Source organism: Eubalaena glacialis, chromosome 3 (assembly GCF_028564815.1).
Source record: "Eubalaena glacialis isolate mEubGla1 chromosome 3, mEubGla1.1.hap2.+ XY, whole genome shotgun sequence".
Taxonomy (NCBI): domain Eukaryota; kingdom Metazoa; phylum Chordata; class Mammalia; order Artiodactyla; family Balaenidae; genus Eubalaena; species Eubalaena glacialis.
This window is the reverse complement of record NC_083718.1, coordinates 33,923,145-33,950,013: the sequence shown is the minus strand read 5'-3', so window position 1 is coordinate 33,950,013 and position 26,869 is coordinate 33,923,145. Positions and strand designations below refer to the sequence as shown.

Below are 26,869 nucleotides of genomic sequence, written 5' to 3'. Positions count from 1 at the left end.
ACCATTGAAAATGCTAAAGGCTTGTGGCCTTGTGTTTCCACATTGTGCCTGATACTGTCTAGTGGAGGTGGGGGTGGTTCTACATTTCCAGCCCATCCTAAATTCCTGTTTTCTAGAAATGGAGCTGCCTTGTTTAGAAAGTAGCTGCTAGACTGAAGTAAATTCTTAACAACTTAGGCTCTTCTAGGACACACATTAAAATGAGTGGTTGGAATGGGAAAAAGACAGAACAGAGTCAGGAGACTCGCAGACTAGTAGGACTGAAGTGAGGCCAGAATGGTATGATGGGTGTGAAAGAGACTGGGAAACTGTGAAACACTTTAGAGATCACTGTGACTCACTGACTGAGTGGCCCCTTCACTACAGTCTAGGCCAGTGCTTCTCAAATGTTAGCTTGCATCAGAATTACCTAGAGGACTTGTTAAAACAGATTTTGGGGCCCACTATTTTTGATTCAGTAGGTCTGGATGGTGTCCAATAATTTGCATTTCTATTAAGTTTCCAGGTGATGCTGCTGCTGCTGGTCCCAGGACCCTACTTTGAGAACTGTTCGTCTAGGCTGCTGGGTGGACAAAAACCATGGTATCCACAGTAAGCACAGGGTAGGCACTCATATGGGGTTGTTATTATTACTAGGCTGCGTATCTTGGTAACCCCAGTATTTGCTCTCTTGTGCCTCCAGATTAGTCAGCGCACTTTGGCTGAGATTTATGGGAAAAAGAGATTGCATTCCTTTCCTCTCTTCCATGTCTCAACCTCCTGCCATAAATACCCCTTCTTATTTCAAAGCTGCTTCACAGTTTGCAAAAAACTCTCACATACATTATTGTGTTCAAAAATGAAATACTTTCTCATTTCTGAGCATAAAGCTGAGACTCATGAGATAGTTTACTTAAAGTGGGGGGAAGGGAAGGGGCGATGGGGCAGAACACCCGCTTTCTTCTCCTTGCATTTGTAGCTCTGAATGTAGGCATTGGTAGGTGTTTCAGGTCAAGTGTCAGAGGGGATCCGCGTCTTCCTCATTGAAGAGATGTTATAATGTGCAAAGTTAGAGCAAAAAAGCAGCGATGATAAGCATCCCTATTCATCTCCTCCCCGCCAAATAAAATGAGTGGGTGGGGGGAACCCCAACAGAGTCTTTCCTGGAAGACTCACGCATCTGAGTGAGTTTTAGCAGATCCTCACGCATCTGCTAAAACCGCGTTCCATTGGCCAGCCGCCCCCAGACTCTACTCCGCAGCCCGCTCTCCGCAATGCTAAAACGCAGCAGCCTTACCCTCCAGACCTCTCCTGGGGGATCGCACGATGCAACCAACCCTAAAAACGTGGCCGCGCGACGCCCCCTCAGCCCTCCGGGCTTCCCATTGGCCCGTTGCCGTTGTCACTCCCTCCTTGCCTCGCCTTCCCCCTCCCGGGCCGAGGCACTGGGCGGGGTAGGTTGCGCGCTCGCCGCTGGCTCTGGCGGCGGTCGAGGCTTTGCAGCAGGCGGCGCGGAGGGCGGGGAGCGGGTCTCGCGCGCGCGCGCGGGGGAGGGGCGGGGCGCGGCGAGCTGCGGGCTCCGTGGCCGGCCAGTGTGGGGCGGGGGCTCGCGGCAGGGCTGGGGGCCGCAGTCGGCGCCGAGGGCTGCCGACGAGGACCTGCCCGGCCGGCCGCGCCATGCCTGCCGCGCCCAGCAGCCCGGCCCGCCGGGAGGGATGCGCTGTGCCGCCCAGCTCCCTTCCGCCCGGCCCTTGCCCTGAAGCAGAAAGTTTGGGGGCTGGGGGCTATCTCCTCCCGCTCCAATGACTGCCCAAGGACTCCTGCTGCCCAGCCTCGATTGTGACCTGTCTCCGCTCCCCAGGTCGTAATGAACTATTGCAAGCTGTAACCAAGGCTCCCCTTCCTCTCCCCTCTCTCACCCTCCTTTAAAAAGGTTTATTTTTTTAATTCAAGAAATTGTGATCCGCCGAGTCCCCTCCTCGTTAATAATTTAGACCCAAGCCTCGTTTCTGAGTGTAAGAGGGGGTGCGGTCTCCCCCAAGAAGGCGCGCTGGAAGGACAGATTCCCCTTGCCGACCCACATACACCATGAAGAGGTGCAAATCGGACGAGCTGCAGCAACAACAGGGTGAGGAGGATGGAGCTGGGCTGGAAGATGCAGCTTGCCACCTGCCGGGCGCGGACCTCCGGCCTGGGGAGGCCACGGGTGCTAACTCTGCTGGCGGGCCAACTTCGGATGCGGGCGCTGCCGCGGCGCCCAACCCGGGTCCCCGAAGCAAGCCTCCCGATTTAAAGGTGAGCGCAGACCCTCCCCTTACGAGTCCAACCGGCGACTTAGCTTTCCCCGCACCACGCAGAAGTGCTTTAACAGAATAAAAGTGATGGGGAAGCCAGACAAAGGTCAGAGAGAATGAGCAGATGTTGGGCCAGACCCTGTGCTGGACGTCAGGTACCATTTGTGCCTCTGTCTTTCCGCTCGTTTCGGGCCTCTGTGTTTGTTCCTCATTATTCAGCAGACGTTCTAGTGACTTACGCATCCGAGATTGTTTGAATAATGTGTGTGAAGTGCTATTCGCAGACAAAGGGCTGGAGAAATCCAAGATGCTAACTAAAAAGTTGACATCACTTTCCCTCCTGTAAAATGGCAGGGGAAGAAAATTACAGCGTGGGAGCCCAAGCAAAAGACCGTTAGTTTCCTTTGCTGAATTAGTTTCCTCCTTTTGGGACCTTCCTGAAGTGAAGCTCAGTTTGTCCATCTGTGAAAGGGGAGTGTGGGTTTCTTGCCGTTAGGTGGAGCCAGAGGTTAAGCTAGTGCTTGGAGATCCCTGCCCGCTTGCTAAACCAACCCCAGGGTGGAGAACTGACAGGTGGCCGCTTAGTGCTTAGGCTGGTTTGGGGCCTCGGTTCAAGTTGCACACACGCAGAGCCGGCATTTAGAACCAGGATCCGAAAGAGGCGATTGCATGCAGCTGGGAGTCCTTTATTTTCCAGCCTGAGGTCGCCGAGACAATTATTGAGCTGTATTGGATGTCTCTATATTAATTAAAACAGCAGCTGTGATAAATAATGCACCTTTGCTGGAGCTGCCACAGGGACTGCAGGCTCAGACTTCTCAAGCCAGCTCACCACAGGGCTGAGAGAGATGTCAGCCCAAGGAAGGAACTTAGATGCATCGGAGATTGATGCCTGGGGGACATTTTCTCCAGAGGGGGTGCAAGGTCTTAGCTAGGGGAGCAAAAGGACTCCCTTATGTTAAATAAAGCCTGTATCCTATGGCAGCAGCCACTAAGGAGCTCACCAGAATAAACCAATGACATTCCTCGTTCGACCTGAGCGGCACAGAGTCAGGAAGTTAGAGCGCAGGTGAGTGTGCTCTTACCTGTGTGTTACCTGTCTGTGTTTCTTGGGGAGGGCTGAGAAGGTGACTGCTACCTCCATGTGTGTACTTTAAAAATTTGTGGTAGTTATTCGAATGTGACCTCTGGTTTTGCTGCTGTCCTTTTCAGAGTTTTGGGGCTAGTCTTATGTCTAAGATGAGCTCCACTGGGTAGGCTGTGCGCAGGAAGTCCTTGGTACCTGGCACACCTGCCACTTCTGAGCCCACCCTGTGTGGTCAGGAGGTGTGGTTCCTATTTTAAATGAGATGGTGAAGGAAAAGAGCTGCTCTTAAGGCTGATGTGGGGAGGGGGCCAGCCTTCTGCTGCAGACTTCATCTTCATTCTGGGCCGATCCAGATGGGTCTGGCCAGCAAACCCTGATTCCTTGACCAGGTGGGATTCTCACGCTGAGTCCATGAGCAGCAGCCTTGGAAACTCCCGGACTCTTCAGCTCAGGCAGCAGTGGAAACGACCAGCTCCATTCATTCCCCCAGCTGCCTTCGTGAGGGAAGGTGGACTGGTTGTGGTGTGGGGCTGCAGTGTCTTTGTAGATAAAGCTGCTTAAAGAAGCTTGTTCATCTCCACCCTCTTATACTCCCTCTCTCTCTCTCTCTCTCTTTTTTTTTTTTTTTTGTGACACTCTCATTCTGGTTGGGGCAGACATAGCAACAACTCTACACCTGATGTTAAATGCTGACTTTCCCCGAACCAAAATTGAGATCAGGTGTGAGAAAAGACGTTGTCCTTCCAAGTTATCCTCCATCCCCACCAGAAAGCTTATCACCGAGGTGACCACCGCCATGTGGACCCAGGCTGGCAGCCCAGAGAAAACCTAGCTGCTGCCTGCTCAGTGGGAGCACGGGGAGACAATCAGGGCCTTTTCCTGTTTATCTCTGTCTGCTTTATCACGTGTTTACAGCGTAGGGACTTCAGAACCAGGCATGAACTTGGGGGCTATTGCAATTTGATTTGCTCTTTGATCTCAGGCACACCACTCAACTTTTCTGAGCCTTTTTCTGGGGGAAAGGGACCAGGAATATTGAAGTGTGTCCAAACTTGTTTACCAGTGCTGGCACAGTTTTCCAATGATGGAAAAATTCCATCTTTGGCTCTAGCACTGGGTAGAAGCTAACTTGTTTTAGATTTGATGGTGGTACCAGAATGGGGTAAGTTTGATTTTTAACACCCCCCTGTCTCATACCTGTGTTTGGCCTGGAGCAACCAGCAGTTCTGGCTTGCTTTTGTTTTCATTTTAAACTTTGGAAATAGGAACTTTTGGTCCCTTAGTCCCACTTCTGTTTTCTTGTGACAGCTCCAGGCATTGTGATGGATTAGGTGCAATGGAGGAAATCATCTTGAGAAAGGGGAGAAAAAAAAAAGGCTTTGTGTGAAGCACCTCCGTGGAAGTTGTGCGGAGGGAGAGAATTTTGGTCTGAATGTGCCCTAGCTAGTGGCAGCCAGAGCTTTCAGGGACTCCCGTGGTCTCCCTCCATGGTCCTTCAGTGTTGTGGAGAACTGCACTGTAAATTTCTCCTATGGTGGCCCGGGATCCGTGATTATGGGGTGGGGAGGACCAGTGAAAAGAAGGAAAAATAATTAAGCAGCAGTCTTAAAGGAGCAATCATAAAACTGTAACTGAAAAATAGCCTGAGAATGGACATTGCCCCACAGGCAGCTTATGCAGGTACTTTGGGGGCCTTCTCAGCTACTCCACACATTTGATGTGACCTTCAGGGGCGATCTCAGCAGACGCTCCTGCAACAGGAGCCCAACAATTCAGAGTCACATCCCCTGCCCCCTATGGCTTGGATTCCTGTTGAACCACTTGAGTTCATGTCTTGATTCATTTGTGATCATTATCCAGTCCTTTGCTGCTGCCAGGTTCCTTGCTAGTTGGGAGGAGATGCTAGATTGCTGGTCACAGAGAGTGTCAGCTGACCAAAAGTACATCAAGATTTTCCGGCAAGTAAGTGCAGTGCCAGTGAGAGTGGGAGTGGGAGGAGCTCAGGGGAAAACTGCAGAAAGGGATGGAGCACACATTCCTGTTAAAAATACAGCATGTGGTAGATGTTGCTGAGGCCTGGGATGAGTGGCTAAGCACGAGAGTCAGCTGGCTCTGTCCTGATGCCTTTTAGAAGCCCGAGGGCAGGGGAGGAAATCGCAGACCTCTCCACCTCTCCCCAGCCTTTCCTGAAAGGAAGGCTCTGGGTTTGCTGGCTGGAGGCCTTCCCCTAGACTTCCCCTGAGGTTCTCTTTCCCCTCACAAAAGCCCCTGCAAATAATTTCTCCAGGGATTTCTGAACAGTACTAATATTTTTTCCTGGAAGAAGAAGGGGGTGCTCTGAATTGCACCATTCCAGTCCTGGTTCGAAGTGCTTTTTTTTTTTAATTTTATGTATTTATTTATTTTTGGCTGCACCGGGTCTTCGTTGCTGCGCGTGGGCTTTCTCTAGTTGCGTTGAGCGGGGGCTACTCTTCATTGCGGTGTGTGGGCTTCTCATTGTGGTGGCTCCTCTTGTTGCGGAGCACGGGCTCTAGTCACGCGGGCTTCAGTAGTTGTGGCACACAGGCTCAGTAGTTGTGGCTCTGGGGCTCTAGAACGCAGGCTCAGTAGTTGTGGCGCACGGGCTTAGTTGCTCCGCGGCATGTGGGATCTTCCCGGACCAGGGCTTGAACCTCTGTTACCTGCATTGGCAGGTGGATTCTTAACCACTGAGCCACCAGGGAAGCCCCTCGAAGTGCTTTTGACTCAGGACTCATTTGGGTTCTTTCATCCACACCATTCACTGGTCTTCCTGTCTGCTCAGAGTGAAGAGCGATTAGAAACCAAAGATCTGAGGGAAAGTCACAACTGAATCCTATATGATTCTCCTTGCTGGCTCGCAGCCTGTGCTGATCACAGGTGCGTCACCTGCGCCCGATGCCCCTTGTTCGTTCAGCAGTCCAGTAGAGAGCCTGCTGGCAAAGGGTTCATGGGTTAACAGATACTGATGGCTTCAGCGGGGAAGGCATGTTTTAAATTGTGAAACACGACATGCATATAAAAGTGTCTGAAAACATATGTACCCCTTAAATAACAACAGCAAAACAGACACCCCATCTACCTACCACCCAAGTTAAGAGAGAGAACATTGACATTCCCAAGAAGCCCCTGCTTATTTTTCTCTTCTTTTATTTATTTATTTTTAAGGCCCAGGGTTTTAGTAAAATTAATGGGCCTCAGTTTCTCCACTTTTTCAATGGAGAAGACAGGCGACTTCATGGGAATGCGGGCGGGATGGAGGGTTGTGTGTGCTCTGGGACCCTGGGGAAGGGTTCCGATGGTAGGGCAGGGCTCTTTGTGGCCTTGCTGCGTCATGAGGCCCCCAGCTCTCCTTCAGAAGTGATATGTTCAGGTGTGAAGATTCCCACAGTCTCGGGTGGGAGCAGGACCCCTGGGAGAGGTTTCATCAGGGGAGGTAGGATTGCGGTAGACCTAAGCACAAGGAAATGGGAAATCAGTTCTTCGGCAGCAGGCACTGCCTCTGCCTCCAGGCAAACAGGGTGAAACACTTGCAAGAAAGTCATCTGTCGAAGCACATGTAAGTTTGAGGGTGCTTCCAGCATCACTGATGGAATCAGAAACATATGGGATTCATCAGAAGAGGTGCACTTAGAGAAAGTTTTAAAGGGTGGAAACGTTAATTACCAAAGAAGAGGAGGGCACTTTCTAAGTGGGGGAAGTGAAAGGGCAAGTGCCAGGTCCCTTGTAAGGCCAGTGCCCTTTTTTGACTAGACAGCAGTTCCCCAGCCCTGTAAATAGTCAGGGACAGTGGAGGGTGGTGAAGAATGCGGAGGGTGCCTGTTTTTGTCCCACCTGGACCTAATGTGAGGAGGGCAGAGGGTCCTAAGACCTGGGGTTGCCCCTCTCCTACCCCCTCTGCCATCAGGAATTTTCAGAGCAGCCCTGGATATGGGCTTGGGAGGAATTGGTGGCCAACGGGAAAGCATGTGGTGAACGAAGCTGTCTGTTCTCCTGCCACATATTGGGTTCTAGATGAATTCCCAGCTGCCCTTGTTCCAGTGGGAACTGTCGTGCAGGCTCGGCATTTACAGAATGTGCTACTTTTCGTGTATTTAATTGTCTTAACTCTCAATCCCATTAACAAGAATCTCTCCGTCAACAAGGAATTGAAACATTTGATAGGACCTGAATTTGGGGTTGAAGTTTTAAAAAAGTGTGGGTGTCAGGAGCTGGGGAAAAAATATCTCAGGTGGCTTCTCAGTGATGGTCTTGGAGGCCAACTCTAAATTCATGCCTATTTTCATCTCTCCTCTAAGAAAGACGTCTCGCTTTGAAATGCTCATGGATGAGGAGGGTGCATTTTTAGAATGAGGCCATACTGGACAGGGTCCACCTTTATCAGCCAAACACTTAAGCCTCTCTCCGTGTTGAAAAGTTAAAACAAAGCTGTTGAGGGATCGCAGTTATGTTTTGTGATTGGGTGAGAAAGACAGTATTTGACTTTTCAAACCAAATGGCTAAAGGCTTCCTTATTCCAGCCAAGCTGGCTGAATGATGTCCACCTGGAAAACAAAGCTGGCTGTGAGAACATTAAGCCTTGACCTGAGCCACTTGTGAGGACAGGAAACACATTTGGGCCCCTGGGTCTGTGTTCATCCTTTTCCAGGCAATTACTAAGATGATAGACTGAGACGAGGTTTTAACTGCAGCAGGAGGGATCTGGGTTAGACACAAAAAACTGTGCGAATGAGCATTTTAAATCTTTGGAAAAGATAGTTGTCTAAGGATTAAATCGCCTTTTGAAGATGGTCTTGTAGATGCACATAGTTTCCACTCAGAAAATAATTAAGTAGCATTGGCCATGTTTGTGTTAAGGTCTCTCCCCCAACTACTGGGGGCACAAAGATAATAGATGATACAGCTCCTGCCCTCCATTTGCTCATGGAGGATTCCATCCAGAAGCAGGTGAAAAGTTGGATAACCGTTTGACAGAGCCGTGTCACAAGGCAGAACATGATTAATTGCAAGATGAGTGGTGTAGATGACGAGCGCTCTGGAGTTCAGAGCAGGGTGGTGAGGTCACTTTAGACCGGCGTAGTCAGACAGGGCTGTATGGCTCAGGGGGCAGTGAACGGGGTGTAGGATAAGAGGCAGAGAGAGGGCACACCGTGAAGATAACTTTAATCAGAATCTTTTGGGACTTCCCTGGAGGTCCAGTGGTTAAGACTTCACCTTCCAGTGCGGGGGGTGTGGGTTCAATCCCTGGTCGGGAGCTAAGATCCCACGTGCCTCGCGGCCAAAAAAACCGAAACATAAAACGGAAGCAATACTGTAACAAATTCAATAAAGACTTTAAAAATGGTCCACAACAAAAAAAAAAATCATTAAAAAAGAAATCTTTTATGCTGATAATTGTTGAGCCAATTCTGCCTTAAGATCCACTGCATGAGGTCACCTTGCCTGACTTGCATTGGCTCAGGCAGAATTCTCTGAGCAATAAAGGAACGAGGAATTAAACTAAAATTGAGAATGGGGAAATCACTTGCCCCTGAGTTGAGATCTGTTTGTTTAATGTCAGCTGGGATGCTGGGGAAGAAAAAAATGCTTCCAAAAATCTTTCTTCACTGTGTTTCTAAGAGAAACAGTTGCAGCCGCTCACTCTTCATCATTGTGGCCGTCAGCGCCAAACCTGGGGTGGCAGTTCCTCTCCCACTCCAACCCCAGGCTCCCCACCCAAGGCCTCTTAAGGGCAATTGAAGACTTCTGCAATCCACTTTGTATCTCAAGAGTAGGACTCTGTGGGTTTTTTACAGCGATTAGCTCTCTAATGCTGGCCCTGTTTCCATAGAGACCCTATAAATAGAGGAACGTTGGCGACCTAGGCTTGCTAAGGCTCACGGTGACCCAATCACCCCTTGAACCCTCCCAGCCGGACCTGTGGTGGGGCAGAGGGAGTTTCAAACCCAGGCAGGAGGAGGGGATGTGCAGTCAGCTATGCAGTCAGCTGCCAGGTGGGATAATTAACTATAGGTAGTGTCACTTTTACAGATCCTTTCAGCTCTAATGGGAGTTGTTAAGAACACAGGGACCTGGAGGAATTAGAAGCTGCTTTTGGCTATTTTTAACCAGATGGTGCCAAAGTCACTGCACCCCGAAGCATTTTACTTTTGACCTCATGCAGCTGTGTTTGCAGCTTTTGGAGCAGACTTCCCCTTTGGGGGACCCACACCCAGGGAGGAAAGGGGATGAAGCCTAACTGTTCAGAGACCACAGCCTTCTCAGGAAGGATCTTTCGGAAACCATCTAGTCTACCCTTCCTTCCTGAGACGATGATGGCACTCCAAAGAGACGGCACCCTTTCTGCCCTTAAAGATAGTTCAGGGAAAGACAGCAAACTTCTCTCATTTACCTCCCCAGGTACAGGCACCTGGCCCCAGGATGCTCTCCTTTCTGCCTTGCTTCTGGCCTCTGGGCAGTTCTGGGACAGCCCTTGCTCGTTCTCATGGATCAGGAGAGCTGTTTGTGTCCCATCTCTAACTCTGAAACATCTCAGCTCTCTTTTCCTAATAAATACATGGCTTCGTTTGGCCACCAAAATGGTTTCTGGCAGCTGGGGAAAAGCAATAGTCAATGTGGAGAAGCAAGTGACATTTAGTAGCTGGAACCTGTTAGTCAGAGCAGGTGGTGCTTTCTGCCGCGTTGGTGGCTGAGTTCCCTCAAGCTAGTCACCATGGTTTTCCTCATTTCCAAAACTTGTGGCTGGTTATGTGTATGTGCTGGTTTCTTTTTTTTTTTTTGAACACTTACCGTGTTATGTCAAAACTCCTTAACTCTCTCCTCCCTGACACCCACATGCAGAAACAGCGCAGCCCATGTGTTACCCTGCTTTCTTGCCTTGCACCTTATAAGTGAGGAAAAAACCCCTGCATTTGGAGCCATCTCCCTCCCCCCATTATTCTTTGTCTTCTTTTTTGTTCTTTTCCTTCATCTCTACCATAGACTTTAGCAGACTCCTCAGCGCTGCTGGGGCAAAGGTCCTGGGGTCACCCTGGCTTTCCTTTACCTGCAGAACAGATGGGAAGGTGGGAAAGGAAGACCCACGCTGGTTACAGGTCTTGCCCCAGTCCTACAATGTGGCACGGGAAGATTCACCACTGCAGTTCAGGGGGCGGAACCCCCGTGGCCCAGGCATTTTTGTTTTGTTTTGATCCTGCCTGTGATACTGTTCTGGGACACACGTAAATACTGTATCTGCTTTAGTCTCGGAATCAGTGTGTGAGCCAGTGAAGGTAACTTAGACTAGAAGTTGGAGGTTCTTCTGTGTGACTGGGATGAGCCCCTTAACTGTGCTGTGCTTCAGTTTCTTCATCTGCAAAATGGAGACACTGATGCTCTGTGACATCCTGCCTCCTGGGGTTAGGCTAGCGTCAGGTTAGAGTGACAGCATACATTGGAAAGCACTTTGAAAAATGCTGTTGTATGATATTAAAAGTAATTTGACCAAGGATTTTAGGATTCAGTGCAGTATAGCAGACAGTGGTGGCTGCTGTCCCCAGCGCCTACCCCCTTCTCCTGGGGCTCAGGGAGAGGAAATGCCTTGGGACTCTGGTGCCGTCTTGAAGGGAACCCTGTATCTGAGTGGATGTGGAAGAGGGGCCTCAGTGTTGGAGAAGCTAGGTTAGGAGTGGTGGGGAGAGGAGAAAGAGGCTTGGAATAGAATGCTAGAAAGACAATTTGTAATATGTAATGTGACCATTTGGCAGAAGTTGCTGGACAAATGCCAGAGCCAGCTGGCCCCATCTACGATGCCTGGAGGATGGTCTGCTGTCAGCTTGGGCCCGACGAGGAGGGGGGTGTCCTGGGCTGTCCCTGGTCCAGAGGCTGCAGGATCTGGCCATTGCCAAGTCTGGCGGAGTGCACTCCTCAGTCCGGCCTGCCTTGGACGTGGTGGTTTTACCCTGAGCAGACTCTGCCTCAGGCTGGCCCTGAGGAGATGGTAGCTCCCATCAGGAGACCTGGCACTGTGAAACCTAGCGTCTGCGGGGCTGCCCCAGGATTAAATTCTTGAGAAGGAGTAATGGTCACCTTAATTTCCTCACCTAAAAATGGAAATGTTGCTGCTGTTGCTTTTATTAGTTTCTGGGAAAATCAAGTGAGAGAATGCAGGAGAAAGAGCATATTGAAGACTGTAAACCGTTAGTTCACGGTGAGCTGTGATGATATAACTTATCTGGCCTGTAAAATGGGTTGTACAGGGGCCCCACCTACTTTGAGGATTGTGGGACTACTCAAACGAGGTGAAAAATGAAAATCCTGCACTTTGACATAATCCACAGTAGTGTGCATTGTTATTGACATCAGATGTAAGTGAAGCTTACATCTTACAGTAGTGTCTGCACAAAGCACGCTGAGGTGTAAAGTTAACAGTGAGAGTGGGGTCAGCTAATTCAGAAGATCTGAAGCTGGTTTTCTCCTTGGTGTTTGCATGGTTCAAGTTTTCTGCTCTGTAAGTTTGTTTCTAGAAAAAAAAGAAAAGCCAGTACTTGGAATTCTTTGCAAGGTTTCGTAGATGACCGAGGCTGCCTCCTGAGGTGATGAGTTTTACAGATGAAGACATTGAACCCCATGTGGCTGGGCTCTGAGTTTCCCTCTCAGGAGTTACAGAGTGGGCGTTCTCACCTGGTCCTCAAAGTCCCACCCCTCCTGCTGTTGGCTCTGAAGCTTTCTGCCGAGGGTTCAGCTCCACCACGTGAGCCGACCCCCTGACAGAAGCAGCTGTCTGGAGTTATCCCACTCGTTGCCTCGCCCTGGCCGGGTGGTGGGGCTGCCTCTCGCTGAGCAGTGCTGCCTGGGGAGCAGGTGGAGCATCTCAGCGGCAGAGCTAAGAGGGAAGCCGGGGCCAGTGCAGCACTGGGCTCCAGAGCCCCTTTGGTTTGTTCCAGTCTGAGTGGAAAGACACTAAGACTGTATTCTAAAGAAGTGGTCACATTACTGACCGCACTACAAGGTATGCCCATTGAGGTAGTTTATTTACTTTTTTAACATTTACCAGTTTATTGTACAGGATACAGATGAACAGCCAGATGAAGAGGCACATACGGTGAGGTTTGGAAGGTCTTGAGTACAGGACTTTCTGTGGCCCTGGGACTGGGATGTGCCACCCTCCTGGCATGTGGAAGTATTCACCAACTCGGAAGCTTCAGTAAAATTTATTTTATTGCTATGTCAGGAATGAGATTGACTATAAATAAGAGGAAATTATTCTAGAGTTGTATAGATAAAGATAGACTTGTTTATTTCATGAACCAAGAATCCCAGGGTAGGCATTCACAGCTGGGTTGGTGATTCCATAGGGCCATCAAGTTCCCAGGCCTGTTGTTGGGGGCTTTACCATCTGTGTGTAGGTCTTCATCATCATGCCAGTTACTTGCAGTTGCAAGGTGGCTGCTGCATCTCCAGGCATTACCTCCACATTCCAGATAGGAAGAAGTAAAAAGAGCTAGTACCTTTATTAGGTAAGCAAAAGTTTCCCCAGAAATGCTCACCTTGCTTTTCATTGGCCCAAACTATGTCACGTGTCTACTCCTAGCTGCAAGGGGGTCTGACGAAGCAAGAATTTTTAGCATGGCACAATAAGGCCATGCAATTCGGTAAGAAAGAAAGGAGAATAGTTATTGGGTAGGTCATTAGCAATATCTGCTACAATTGTATAACCTGATTGTATGACCCTGATTTTTCCAGGGAGTGTTGCAATGAGGCGTCTTTGGAAATGGATGCTTGGTGGGCCAAAAGAGCATCTGGAGGAAGGACCTAATTGGAAGGAGAAAGGGACTAGGGGATGGAGGGAGAATCAGTCCAGAGGGATAAATCTCATGAGCCAAGTGTTGCCCGCATGTGCCATGAGCCCCAGACTATAGCCACAAGGATATCATGACCAGTAATCCTGAACCATGTGTGGATTTGGAATGTCCTGTGGGAAGCCATACGGGTACGTTTCTTTGTGAATGAGAGGAATTGGTCTGGGTTGCCACCTTTCTGCAAGGTGACCTTTAAGGCATGACAGGACATTCATGGGGATCTTCCAGATTCAGATGGCTGTAGGAGCTACACTCATATCCCAGGAATGGACCCCTCACCTCTGCCCGCAACCGACTAGGCATTCGAGAGCTTTCCACTCACCAGATTCTTCATCTTTCTTCCTTAAGAAAATCCAGCAGCTCTCAGAGGGCTCCATGTTTGGCCACGGCTTCAAGCACCTGTTCCACGGCCGCCGCCGGTCACGGGAGAGGGAGCACCAGACGTCTCAGGATTCCCAGCAACAGCATCAGCAGGGCATGTCCGACCATGACTCCCCGGACGAGAAGGAGCGCTCCCCGGAGATGCACCGCGTCTCCTACGCCATGTCCCTGCACGACCTGCCCGCCAGGCCCACTGCCTTCAACCGCGTGCTGCAGCAGATCCGCTCCCGGCCCTCCATCAAGCGGGGTGCTAGCCTGCACAGCAGCAGTGGGAGTGGTGGCAGCGGGGGCAGTAGCCGGCGCACCAAGAGCAGCTCCCTGGAGCCTCAGCGTGGCAGCCCCCACCTGCTGCGCAAGACCCCCCAGGACAGCAGCCTAGCCGCCATCCTGCACCAGCACCAGTGCCGCCCCCGGTCTTCTTCCACCACTGACACGGCCCTGCTGCTGGCTGACGGTGGCAACCTCTTGGCCGAGGAGGCGGAGAGTCTCAGCGACAAGGTGAGGCGGGGCAAGAGGAGGGCCTTCCGGGTCGGGGCTACTCAGAGGCAGGAGCCATCTGCGCGGGGGCCTCTGGCCTTGAGGACCTGAGCTGGGGCCTGGCCTGGTGGGTGTGGACACGCTGCCGCCTGCAGAGTTGTGTGTCTGATGGAAAGAGCCAGAGATAGGACAAGCCAAAAGCAAGAGATGATCCCCAAAAGGCTGATTTTTGTTTGGGGATTTGTTTTTGAAAATTATCTTTTGCTCAGGCTGATAGTAATTTTGGTTTGTTTTCCTTAAACATGCTCTCAAGAGGCGATACATGCAGTGGTTGAGAGCACAGACTAGCATCAACCCTGGTTCTGCCACTTACTGCCTGAGTCACTTAATTTTTTTGTACTTCAGTTTTCCCAATTAAAGATGGGGATAATAATAATAGAATTGCTCTAGGATTAAATGGGTTCATATATGTCAAATACTTGGAATGGAGCCTGGCACAGTATGGTTTTTATTATTGTTACCAACCAAAGAAGATAGAGGAGGAGTCCATGAAGGGCTGTTGGGTAAGGAGAAAATCTAGTTTGGTACTTTCTGAATTTCTATATTCATTCTTTTATTCATATAATAAGTATTGATATTTCTTGCATACTTGTTACATGCTATAAGAATGAATAAGCCGGAGGTACTGTCCTCACTGAATAGAGGGGAGACAGGCTGGTGAATGGACAAGACAGGGTGATGAGGCTGTGATAGAGGATATGGGAGCTTGTTGGCAAAGACCTTCTAGAGGAAGCCATTGAGCTGAATCTTGAAGAAGGAGTATAATTTAGCCAGAGAATTGGGAGGAAGGGTGGGGGGAGGAACGGTATAGTGTGTACAGAGGCAAGCGAGCTGATGCCAGGGACTGCCCAGGGTTCATTGTCGTTGGAGTGTCCAGTACTTTTGGGGGCTGACAGGTAGGCAGAGGTTAGATCACAAAAGGCCTTGCCATGTTGAGTTCGGGGTAGTGTGAAGCTATCAAAGGGTGTTAGGCAGGAAAATGGCAGGAGGAGGTCCCTTTGGGTCTTAGTGTAGACAGTAGATTAGGAAGCGGGACAGGAGTGGAGTCAAAGAAACCGTTATTGGAGCTATTGCCGGAGTCTAGGCTGCAGCAGTGAGGATGGAAAGGCAGAGATAAATTCAGAAGACCTTTGGCAGTTCTCATCGATAGTATAAGCGAGAAAGTGGACATGGAAGACGAAGGAAGAGGAGTAGAGGAGGACTCTAGTTTTCTGGCTTAGCAACTTTAGGAATGGGGCATTCTTTAGTTGAGGAAACACAGCAGCATGTTTTTTTTTTTTTTCTAATATTTATTTATTTATTTATGGCTGTGTTGGGTCTTCGTTTCTGTGCGAGGGCTTTCTCTAGTTGCGGCGAGCGGGGGCCACTCTTCATCGCGGTGCGCGGGCCTCTCACTATCGCGGCCTCTCTTGTTGCGGAGCACAGGCTCCAGATGCGCAGGCTCAGTAGTTGTGGCTCATGGGCCTACTTGCTCCGCGGCATGTGGGATCTTCCCAGACCAGGGCTCGAACCTGTGTCCCCTGCATTAGCAGGCAGATTCTCAACCACTGCGCCACCAGGGAAGCCCAAGGAGCATGTTTTGGGAGCCAAGTGATGCGTTCACTTTTGGACATGTTGAATTGCAGGTGCCTTTGGGAGCTGTCCATCTAAAGAGCACCAACTGGCAGTGGGGTTCTTGGGGGAGAGGTCTGGGCTGGGGCGAGCACTCTGGGAGCCAGTACTGAGCTTGAAATCCTGGGTGCGGATGAGACGGTCGAAGGGCATGTGTCGAGGGGGCTGAGACCAAGGACAGAGACGACGTATAAGGGGCAGAGCAGCCAGGTCTGCAGGAGTGAACCTGGAGAGAAATGATGCCGAAGAATAAGGAGAAAGGAGTTTAAAGAGGGAGGAAGTAAGTATTCAACGGAGTGAAATGCAGCAGGAGTGACAGGTCAGATCTGGATTTGGAAATGTACATAGATAGTATCAAGCAGTGGGGGTCATTGATAACAGTGGCAAGTAGCCAGTTTTAGTAGATTGAGGAGATGCTGAAAGTGGAGGGTCAGCTCTTCCAGGGAGGAGAAAGGAGGCCAATATTGGTTGAGGCAGTCTGGTTTTTGCTAGTTTTTAAAAGATGTGCAGGGAGGGCTACAGATCACTAGTAGGCCAGGAAAAGGGCTTTTGACTTTTTTCTCTAGTGAGATGAGAGGTCATTAGGTTTTGTGCAGAGGAGTGACACCCTTGAAGAAGACCGCTTGGGCTGCTCTGTGGAGACTAGGCTATGAGCCACAGCGTGAGCAGGGAATCTGGCTAGGAAGCTGTTGGAAGCCTCCAGGGGTGAGCTGACAGTGGCTTGCTGCAGGGTGAGAGTGGGGGAAGTGGCTGGATTCTGGATTCGCTTCAGAGATCAAGCTACAAAGGTTCCTGATGGATGTGGGGCGCGACAGAAGGGGAGCAGGCAGAGATGGCTCACAGGTTTTTGGCCTGGCAGCTGGAAAGAGGAAATTGCCGTTAACTGAGTTGGGGAAGACAGCACACGGACCAGATATCTGGAGGGGCTGTGGGGCAGCAATAAGAGCTAGTCTTTGGACACGTTACGTTTGAGATGGTTGTTAAACATCCACATGGAGAGACCAAATAAGCAGTCAGATGTTGGAGTCTGGAGTCTTGGGAAGAAACCCAGGCTGGAGGCAGACACTTGGGGGTTGTCAGCATATAGAGAGTATTTAAAACGATGGCACTGGACCATCTGCAAGCTTAGTTTCAACTACAGAGAAGTCTGTGCCAAGAGTGAGATCTGGACGTGTCGGCTGAAAGGGAAATGTGGCCTTGTGGAGGGAAGGGAGACCCAGAGGGACCCACAGGATGAACCAGTTGTTCAGCCCTTAATGAGCAAGTATTTTTTTTTTTTGGCCGCATAACGTGGCTTGTGGGATCTTAGTTCCCCGACCAGGGATTGAATCCGGGCCACGGCAGTGAAAGGTGCCGAGCCCTAACCACTGGACCGCAGGGAATTCTCAGTGAGCAAGTATTTTGCTTGCAGCAGCTGCCAAGCCCGCCTCTCACTGCCGAGTCAGCGGATGCATTTTAAAAGTCAAATTAGTACAGTCCTGTCAAGCCAGGGTCTCTGGTCCTAGAGCTGTTTAGCGAGGAGGGAGAATGGGAACCTTGTAGTCCTGAGGCTGTGTGAGCAGGTGCGCGGTGGGCACTTTCTTGGAGGCTGGTGAGGGTTTGTTGATGTTTGCTGATTGGGAATGCACTGGGGAGGGGGTGGGGAGCCCATCAGCTGGGGAGCTTCTCCGCAGGCTCCTGTTCGGTCTTTACACTGTCCCCACGGTATCCAGGAGGCAGGCAGGGTTCTGTTCTTGCTGCTGGTGGAAGACAGGCCAGGAGACTCTTGGGTGAGCTCACTGGGGGAAGGGTCCCTGGGTTCAGGGTGGGAATGGGGAAAATGGTTATTCCTATGACTGTTTTATATCCTTATTTAGAAATTTCATCTTTCCAAAGCTTTGTCGTACATATACTCCCTGGTTACTCCTAATAACATCCCTGTGAAGTTGTCAGAGCAGGTACTGTTATCTCCATTTTACACATGAGCAGACTGAGGCCTACAGGAATCAGGAGGCTGCTTGCCTAAGGGCACCCAGCCAGTTCATGGCAGAGAGGAGACTAGACCCCATGTTTCTAGCATGTCCACAAGACCAGACTGAGATCTGAAGTCACTAAAACCACCAGGGACCATTTTATGCAATTTCCATCATGAGCGGGTTGTCTCAGCCCAAGGACGGTGGCTTTGTCTCTTGGTTGCAATTTCCCCTTCAGTTATACGTCCTTTCTGATCTGGCACTGTTCCCCCAGGGATGGGCGTGGCCCTGGGGGATGCTGAGAAGAGGGGGTGCCTCTGTGTCCTGAGGAAGGGGGTCTTCCAGCCATCAGTAAACCCTGCATGGTCAGCTGACTCCCCCAAACCCAGAGGCCGTTGGCTGGTGTGATAAGCTGGTGGTGGTTCCACCCTGGTCTCTGGGCATGAATAGAAGGGATTCTTCTCTCTCTAGTAAACATAGCCCCACATGCTCTCTGCAAGCTCCCTGGTGATTACTAGCATCTATTTTTAATTCATAAGCCTCCCCCACTACCCACACCCCTTGCCATTGTTTAGAACTTAGCAGCTGACTTTCAGACCAGAGCCGGCCCTATCAGGGGTTGAATTACTGAAACACCCTGGAGGCAGCTAAAGTTCCTTAGCTGTCCTGTGAGGCTCACCCTGGCCCCTCCCTAAGAAAATAGGGGACCTGGAGCCCCACGGAGAGCAAGGGTGCAGCAGAGGCACAGAGAAGGGTTCACGGTCCCAGGAAGCAGCTCAGTCTGAGTGATGTTGTTCGCCTGTCATTTGTTCCCTCCAGATCTACTTGGTTGTCTTCAAGGTTGTGTCTTAAATGATTCCCCTTTCAAAACAAAAACAGATTGTCATCTCAACCTCGCCATTCTGCTTTCTACTATTTGTGTGACACTGAGCAAGATAACCACTCTCTGTCTTATGTCTATAAAGTGGAAAAATTAAGCCATCATTATTGGTGCACTGGGGCATTGGCAGGTAAATAGAGAATGCAGGTGACATCTGGGTTCCCCATCTGTGTGTGGCCTTAACCTCTGGAAATCTGGGCCCTGGAGTTTTCAGCAGGAACCACTGGTTATATGTGCAGTGGCAATGGAATTGGACCTCCTGGTTCCTCAGCAGATAAGTCTCACCCCCCTTCCCGGTCTCTCTTTTGCTGAGCAGCAGTTCCTAGAAAACGTAGTGTACGCTCAGGAAAATCTAGCAACTCTTCTGTCGTGCCTTGACAACCTGCTCCCAGACTTTCAGAGAGTGGATTAGCCCCTGCAGGGGTCAGAGGCTTGTTTTCCCTTTCTCCCACGTTTGGCTTGGTCATTGATTCCCTCTCGGCCTTGTTCAAAAGCTCTCTCCAGCTGTCGCCGCATTCAGAAGGCTTGCGCAAGGTGCTCCAGCTGGAGGGTCTTGGGAGAGGAAGAGTGCAGGAGTGCTGAGTTCACAGCCAGCTCTACCAGCCTGGCCCCTGACCTTGCCCTGGTCATCCTTCCCCATCTGTGCAGTGTGGCTGGTCCCCAGAGGATGAGGAGCAGCATGGGTTGCGGTGGTGGGAGCCTGAGGCTCACAGAGGATGTCCAGAGCCTTAGGAGACCAGCACTGAGTGCTCAGTGGCAGGAGGACTTTACCGACAGGCCAGCCTGCTGCCCCCTGGCTTCGAGGGCAGGCAGGGCGGGAGAGAGGACCAGGTGCTGAGAGGTGAGGGGGAGAGTGTGGAGATGATGCCACGATGGACGCTTCCCCATGGCCTCGTGGAGGTGTTATCTCCAGGCCCCAGACGGGGAGACCAGGGACGTTCCGCCCATCACGTAAACCAGAGCAGACTCTGGACAGCCTGTCCTGTACACTCCCCCGCCGGATTTATCCAACAACAAGATTTCTCCTCTGCCCTAATAAATAAGGGGCATAAATAAGCACCCCTGTTTACTCTGAGGAATGGCAAGTGAGGGGCTGCCCTTAGCCCTAGGCTTTTGCCAGGAAGACAGATCTTGGCAGGTGTCGAGGAGCCTGGTTTTTTTATGTCTGGAAGCCTAGCGGTTCAGAGGTGGGTGGGGCCAGCTCTGCTGAGAGAGGTTTCCGAACAGGTTCCCTCGGCAGCTGCGGGAGGCTGGACCGTTCATCTGTGAGGCCTCCTGATGTGTCTGAGCTTGTCGCCCAGGTTCCGTGGGAGGCCGACGGGGCCCTGTCCGGCTGGCCCATTGGCCTGTCCACACAGACGCATCCACCTTTAGAGCTGCGTTACACTCTTTCCGTTCAGTCGCTTGTGTACATGCGCCGGTCTGTGCCAGCCTGGGCTCACATCCAGTGGCTGGGGAGGACAGCTGCCTTCTCTGTTCCCCTCTTCCACCCTCTCTCATCCCCTCTTCCCTTCTCTCTTCCTCTGTGTGGAAAGGCTCCTTAGGCGGAGGGGCAGCCAGCCCAGTGGCCTCAGGAGGGCCTCCCAAGGCAGTGCCCACGCTGCCAGCCGCCCGCCAGGCCACGGCAGGGCAGCTCTGTGCTTCGCCATGAACTGCTGCTCCCTGTCTCGGTGATTAAAAGCCCCTGTTGCCCAGTATATCTGAGGTACCTGGTGAGTTAAGTTCTTCCTTTAGTCCGATTTGAGTTCCTCATGTTCAGGTGAAGCCCCCTTGCTTTTTAGGGGTCCTGTCCAATCAGGAGAGGGGCCGAAAAAAATGACTCTGCCCCTTACCTAAAGCTCTGACACCAGAGATCATAGGCAGCAGCAGCCTCTTGACTTTAGAGCAGGATTTTGGACTCAGTTGCCCCAGCAGGCAGCTGGCCTCTGGAACTAGCCTCTATTCGTCTTTTCCCTACTGACATCCATGACTTTCTTTCTAGATAGAAAGTACCCAGTGCTCTCCAGATTAGCTCTGGCTTCTGGGAGTACAAAATTCCCCTAGGTACAGGGGGTGAAGTTAGATAACGTCCAAGTTACCTAGCAAGACCTGATGTCATGCCTTCTCTACCCACCTGACTCTAAGCACAGCCCTAGGGGTGGGGGGTGAGATGCTACCAGCCCAGACACGGGTGGGAGACAGCAGTCAGGCCCCCAGCCTTCCCCCCAGGAGCCTCAGGCCCCTCAGACATGCCCCAGTGGAAGGTGTGCTCAACGTTTGGGTGATAACAGAGCTGATAACAGCAGCAAGAGGAGCTCTCTGTCATCGGTTCCAGATGATGACGAGCCAGCGCTGGTGATGTGGGCATGGGTCCTGGCAGCTAGCACAGGTCTCCCCAGCCACCGGGCACATTCCTCTCTGGATTCACCACATCCCTGAGATGCGAAACGTGACCCTGGTCTCTTCTGGTGCCAGATGAGGCAGTGGAAATACAGTATCACTTACCTGATCCCTGCTCTGCTGCTTCTTTCTTTTCGTAGGCACAGTTTGGGCTTTCTCTATGCGCCACAGGGCAGAGGACTCTGAAACAGGAGCAGTGATGAGTGCACACACCCCACTGCATTCCTTCTAGGCTCCCAGGGAACCGAGGGCTCCCCTGAACTGCAGTGGGGGCTGGAGGCAGTGAGCAAAGCTCCTGGGAACAGAAGCCTTCTCTGACCTCCCTTCTCTCTACAGTGGCAGGCGCTGGGGTGTTGCAGGCAGCTTGTCTGACTGTTCTTTGCCTCCAGCCCTCCCGCCGCCCCAGCTCCTGCACCCACATCCTCCGCATCCTGAGTCTGATGCCCCTGATTCTTTTGTCCCTCTGACCTTCCTCCAAGTCTGGATTTGGGGAGTGTGCTCACTTCAGGTACCCCACCACCGGGACCCCAGAGCTGGGCCAGTATCCGTAGCTAATGAATAATTCAGCATGATCCGCAGAAGCTAAATCAGATCCTAAGTGATACTGTGACCAGGAGGCCTCCTTTGGGTGGCCGGAAAGGCGAACCCTGCCCTGGAAAGAAAAGTACTCTGTAATATTAACTTCATTATATAAGGTTTCTTTGCTGCCTGAGAAGGCAGCTTCAGACCCAAATATTATCTGGGTGCCATGCCTGTCTACTGGCTCCTCAAGGGTTCAGGGCATTGTGGGCACCCCCAGGCCATGCCAACCATGGCCTTTGACGTGTCCCTTTGAGCCCACTGGGCAGCATGCTGCAGTTTGCAGACTGCTTTGCTTTCACATACATTTCTCGTTGAATCACGTCAGCTCATGGTAAGCTCTGAGCCCTTGAGTCAGCAGGACGCCCCAAGAGTTCTATGTTTCAGTCCTCTGCTTTTAGAAGGGAGTCGTCCTAAATTATTCTTGGCAAATAGGGTGGGGTGGAGGGCGCTTTGCTACCTAAAAACTGCCCAAAAAGGAGACACTGCTTCCTCTCTGGGTCACTTTCTCCCAGTCCTGTTCCCAATGTCGCCTCCCCCAGGGAAATAGAGTGGCTATAGAAGGCATGGAAATCGTCCCTCTTTCCTACCCAGCTGGCACCAGTTTTGATTTTCCTAAAAGGGACCTAGGTGTGTGTTCCTCTCCACTGCCCGGCGTCTGGCTCATGACCATGAACTCTGTAACAGGAGTGTCCATGGCATTAGACAGGCCGAGGACCCATGGGCGAAAGAGATGGCCTCCTCCCTCCCTGGAAGCAGCTGCAAGGTGGTGTGGTGTGTGCACGCCCCACAGCGCTCTCTACTCTGGCCTTTCCTGTCTGCTTTGCCAGCTCATGTGGCCGAGCCTCTCCACATGCTCCTAGGAAATGCGCCCACCTTAGTTGCTCTAGTTCATCCTGAAGAAGATGGCCCTTCCTCCTGTGTGTCCCCAGAGGGAAGCAGGGCTCTTTGGTGACATGAGTTTCTAAGAAAATGCATCAACTGGCTGACTCTAAGAGTGAGTGTTAGGGGAGGGACCTTTGGGTACTGACCAGTTCCCAAACCCCCATTTCCAAGAGGTGAGCATTGGAGCAGCTGCCAGCCTTTCATGGAGGAATTCTAACCGGGAGATTTTCACAGCACATTTGGAGCCTGAAATTTTTTGAAGACCTCACCTTGTATTTGAAGCTACTAAATTTAGCTGCTCTTCAGCATTAGTTTTTGCTCCTGAAGCCTATGACTTCTCAGGTTTCCCACCCTTCAGAATGTGTGTGTGGTTTGTGCTTTTTTTTTTTTTCCCCCCAGGAGAAAGAAGAATAAGAAGGAAGATTTTTTTAAAGAATGTGTGTTGGGGGGGTGGGTGTGGGGACCTGAAGAGTAATAACAATGGCAAAGGAAGAGACAAGAAAAAACTTAATATTTAAGAGTATTAAAGAAAGAAGGGGCACTGCATGAAAACGAGGGGAAGAGGAAGAAAAAACTAAAGGGGAACCCAGGGAAAGAGAGGGCTGAAACCTGCTGGGCGTGCAGAGGAAAGCCTGGCGTACAGGACCTAGGCTTCCTTCAGGGTCCAGGCTTCCTCCAGGGGTCCCCTTCCAGGATGACGGGAACCCGTCTGTCGCCCTGGACTCAGGCTAACTTGCGAGAGCGGAAAGAGTGTGGCCAGAGACGCCTGCCTTGGCTCAGCTGCCTGAGCCTGCAAAGGGCCAGCAACTGCCCTGTCCCCTGCTCAGATGGAGCCTGTCTCTGCCAGGCCAAAGAGGAGGTGGCAGGGCAGCCAGGACTTGCCAGGAAGCACACTTGGTGGCAGTTACCCAGCAGCACTTCTCTTTGCACAAGGACAGTTGCTTGGTGGCTAATGTCTTTCCATAGCCTGTCGCTTTAGTGCAGCTGCAGCTCTTCCTGTGTCCGCCTGCCACTCTCAACTTTGCTCCATATGTAGCTACTTTTTGGCGTTTTCTGTCCCAGGCAGAGTCTTCCAGGCACCTCCTAGAATAACTGTGGGGGGGTGTGTGTGTGTGTATACATATGCATGTGAAGGAGCCTCAGGACTAGGCATTTCTTTTTTTTTTTAACATCTTTATTGGAGTATAATTGCTCTACAATGGTGTGTTAGTTTCTGCTTTTTAACAAAGTGAATCAGCCATACATATACATATATCCCCATATCGCCTCCCTATCCCATCCCTCTAGGTTGTCACAAAGCGCTGAGCTGAACTCCCTGTGCTATGTGGCTGCTTCCCACTAGCTATCTATTTTGCATTTGGTAGTGTATATATGTCCATGCCACTCTCTCACTTTGTCCCAGCTTACCCTTCCCCCTCCCCGTGTCCTCAAGTCCATTCTCTACGTCTGCGTCTTTATTTCTGTCCTGCCCCTAGGTTTTTCAGAACCATTTTTTTTTTTAGATTCCATATATATGTGTTAGCATACGGTATTTGTTTTTCTCTTTCTGACTTACTTCACTCTGTATGACAGACTCTAGGTCCATCCACGTCACTACAGATAACTCAATTTCGTTTCTTTTTACGGCTGAGTAATATTCCATTGCATATATGTGCAACATCTTCTTTATCCATTCATCTGTCGATGGACACTTAGGTTGCTTCCATGTCCTGGCTATTGTAAATAGAGCTGCAATGAACATTGGGGTGCATGTGTCTTTTTGAATTATAGTTTTCTCAGGGTGGATGGTAGTGGGATTGCTGGGTCGTTAGTCATTTATTTCAGTAAAACCTACGATGTGTCAGGCATTTTTACTCATGTTCCCGTTTGATCCTCCCCTCCCTACAGCCCTGGGAGATAAGGATCATATGTACGATTTTGCAGCTGAGCTGCAGAGAATCTCCAGGGCTCAGCTCACCCACCCTCTCCTCCAGCTCCTGATGCCACCGGTCTCATCCCTGAGGCCTTTTTCTCCAGCCTGCTGTTTTGTGGGTGCTGCCACCTCCTCTTGCAGTTGTGAAGAGGCGTGTACAGGGCCTGTGGAGGCCGCATTGCTAGCGAGTGGCGGGGTGAGGAGTCACAGCAGGCCTTCTGACCCGAGCCCTCTGCCGTGGGCTGAAAGGTGTAACCTGCCCCCAGGGAGCGAGGTGTCTTCCTGCAGCTCTCTCATCTCCTGCCAGGGCTTTCCAAGCCCCCCTCCCTTCACACACCCCTCCCAGTGCAGTGGTAGACACTGAGTCTCAGAGCCTGTGCTCACTCCACCAAGCTCCCATAGCAGGTATGGAGCTGAGACCCAGACCCTGGGCATCACCTTTTCCACCGCGTCGTGGCACCTTGGGCTCCTGCTTCCCACCCCCAGAGCAGGAAGCTCTACATCCTTGGCAGATTTGGGAACGTTTCAGACATGTTAAGATAAGAACATACTCTAGAGGAAAAGGGACCACTCTCCTGCTGGTTTGCCTGGCAGACATCCCCCTGGTTCCTGTTTGTCCCTTTTCTCTTAGCAGACTAATGGTTCACCCTGAGCTCCACCCCGCTTTTTCCTGTCCTTCAGTTACTGTGCTGATGGGTGAGTTGTCCCTGGAGGGGAGCTGAACCCTCCCATTAGGGAGATGCCAGATACCACCTCAGGGTCATCTTGGTGGTGCAATGAGGCCTCGAAGGAACCTCTTTCTGGTGCTTCTGAGCCTTCATGATCCTGGGCAGCTGGGGAGTGAGACCTTGTGAGGTGTCATGAGAGCCCCAGGGCTCGGCTTACTCAGCCCCCTCCTTGCCTCTGGGCTTCTGCTGCTACTGCCTTCTCCTTTTTCTCCTCCCCCTGTTTTGCTTGTAAGAAAAGGTTACAAATGTTAGCTTGGCGGAGCCTAGAGAGGAGGGGGGCAGAGGAGGGATGTCTTGAGTGTGAGAAGACCAGGCCGCCTCCGTGGCTATCTAGGACAGACTGCAGTAGATGGACTGCCTTCCGTCTCAGCTCAATGGGATAGATCAGGCGGTCATCTACAGACGTCAATACTAGGGAGGGTCAGTCTTATGCTAGACGCAGTGAAGGGCCCGGATATAGTTAAGATCTGATCCCTGCCTTCCTGGGAGCATTAAGACCTAAGACTTGTTTATGCAAGAGGAACAGTGCACATGCCCAAAGCATAAAGAAAAAACTCAAGTACCATAGGCGGGAGGTCATTTACAGATGTGGGAAGCTGCCAGAAGTGTCCCTGACCCCACATGTCCCTGACTGCTTATGCTTGAGCCGGCCCCAGAACTTGGGACCTGAGCATTGTGCCCTTGCTAGGCCCCTGTCCTCACAAACCCCAAGTCATTGCCACCACAAATGTTTGTAAGGTTTCCACGAGCCTAGGGTGTGGGGACTTCTGCTTTTGGTGTTCTGGCTGAGGGCCCTGGCATTGGGCCCTAGAGATAGCACTGGGCCCTTATCTCCGTGCACCTTCTTGAATTTGGGCCGCCCCGTCAGCGTGATCCATGCCGATCCTTAATATTTAAGCCCTGAGTCTCTCACCAGGCTCAAGTGGGTGCAGAATCTGCGTCGTCTTTGGTGATTCTGCTGTGGGAAGCTGCCCTTAGAGAGACCCAGCAGACACCTGAGCTCTGCTGGCCACCCCGGCACCCTCCTCACAGCTTGCTCTCCGCAACTGTGGGTCTCTGGCCCCCTCTGCTGGCCGCTCACGGGATTTCTTGCTGGGACTGTCAAGATGAAGTCCAAGGAGGAAGAAACGGCTGTGAGTTTGCCATCCATGTTTTATCTTGGGTGTTTTTGCCGGGTGTTGGGGAGGGGGGGCGGGGTGGAGGGCGGGGTGATGAATGGGAAGCAGAAGCTAGCGGGGAAGTAGCTTCAGCAGTGTCCAGAGCAGAAAGTCGATTTCTAGGATCTCAGAGAAGAGGAAATCCCCTGGTGAGGCTGGCTGCTGTCTGCCTCCTCCAGGCAGTTATTAGAGTAGGGAGGAAGCCTTGGGAGTGATGGTGCCTTCAGCCTGTGGGCAGGGCAGCAGGGAAAGAGGCAGAAGACTGCAGGCTGAGCTGACTGTGTTAGCATCTGCCAAGGAGTCCCCTCCAGGCTCCAGCCTTTTTGCCTTTGAAGAGCTCGCCTCCATCCTGGAAGCCTGGCTAGGAGGTCCACTTCTGTTCTGAGGCTGAAGAAGGGAGTTGATGGGACTGTGCCTGTTTGTGATAGGGGCTTCTGACGGTGAGAGGCATTTGTGTATGTGCATGAGGGGAGGGGAGGGGAGAGGAGGGGAGGGGAGAGGAGGGGAGGGGAGGGCAGGGGCGGAGCATCCATCCAGCTGTGTGAAAGATGCAGGTGCACGTGTTGCCATGTGCTTCCCCGACCTGCCCCCCAGGCAGGAGTTGCTGTTTGTCACACCTGGATGTCCTCATGAACACTGGACTCATAGTGG

General features: G+C 51.4%; 1 protein-coding gene across 2 annotated transcripts in view; it reads left to right on the top strand.

Annotated features, from left to right (window-relative positions):
- The first annotated feature begins 1,567 nt into the window (after positions 1 to 1,567).
- TMCC2 (transmembrane and coiled-coil domain family 2) overlaps positions 1,568 to 26,869 on the top strand; it is a 36,789-nt gene continuing 11,487 nt past the window's right edge. The window contains exons 1-2 of one of the 2 annotated variants that reach the window (XM_061185492.1): positions 1,568 to 2,274; positions 13,566 to 14,096. In XM_061185492.1, coding sequence (XP_061041475.1) covers positions 2,068 to 2,274; positions 13,566 to 14,096 — 738 coding nt within the window. In that variant the 5' untranslated portion in view covers positions 1,568 to 2,067. Of the gene's footprint in view, positions 2,275 to 13,565; positions 14,097 to 26,166; positions 26,195 to 26,869 lie in introns of those variants that run through there. The other variant, XM_061185493.1, reaches the window with a different exon arrangement.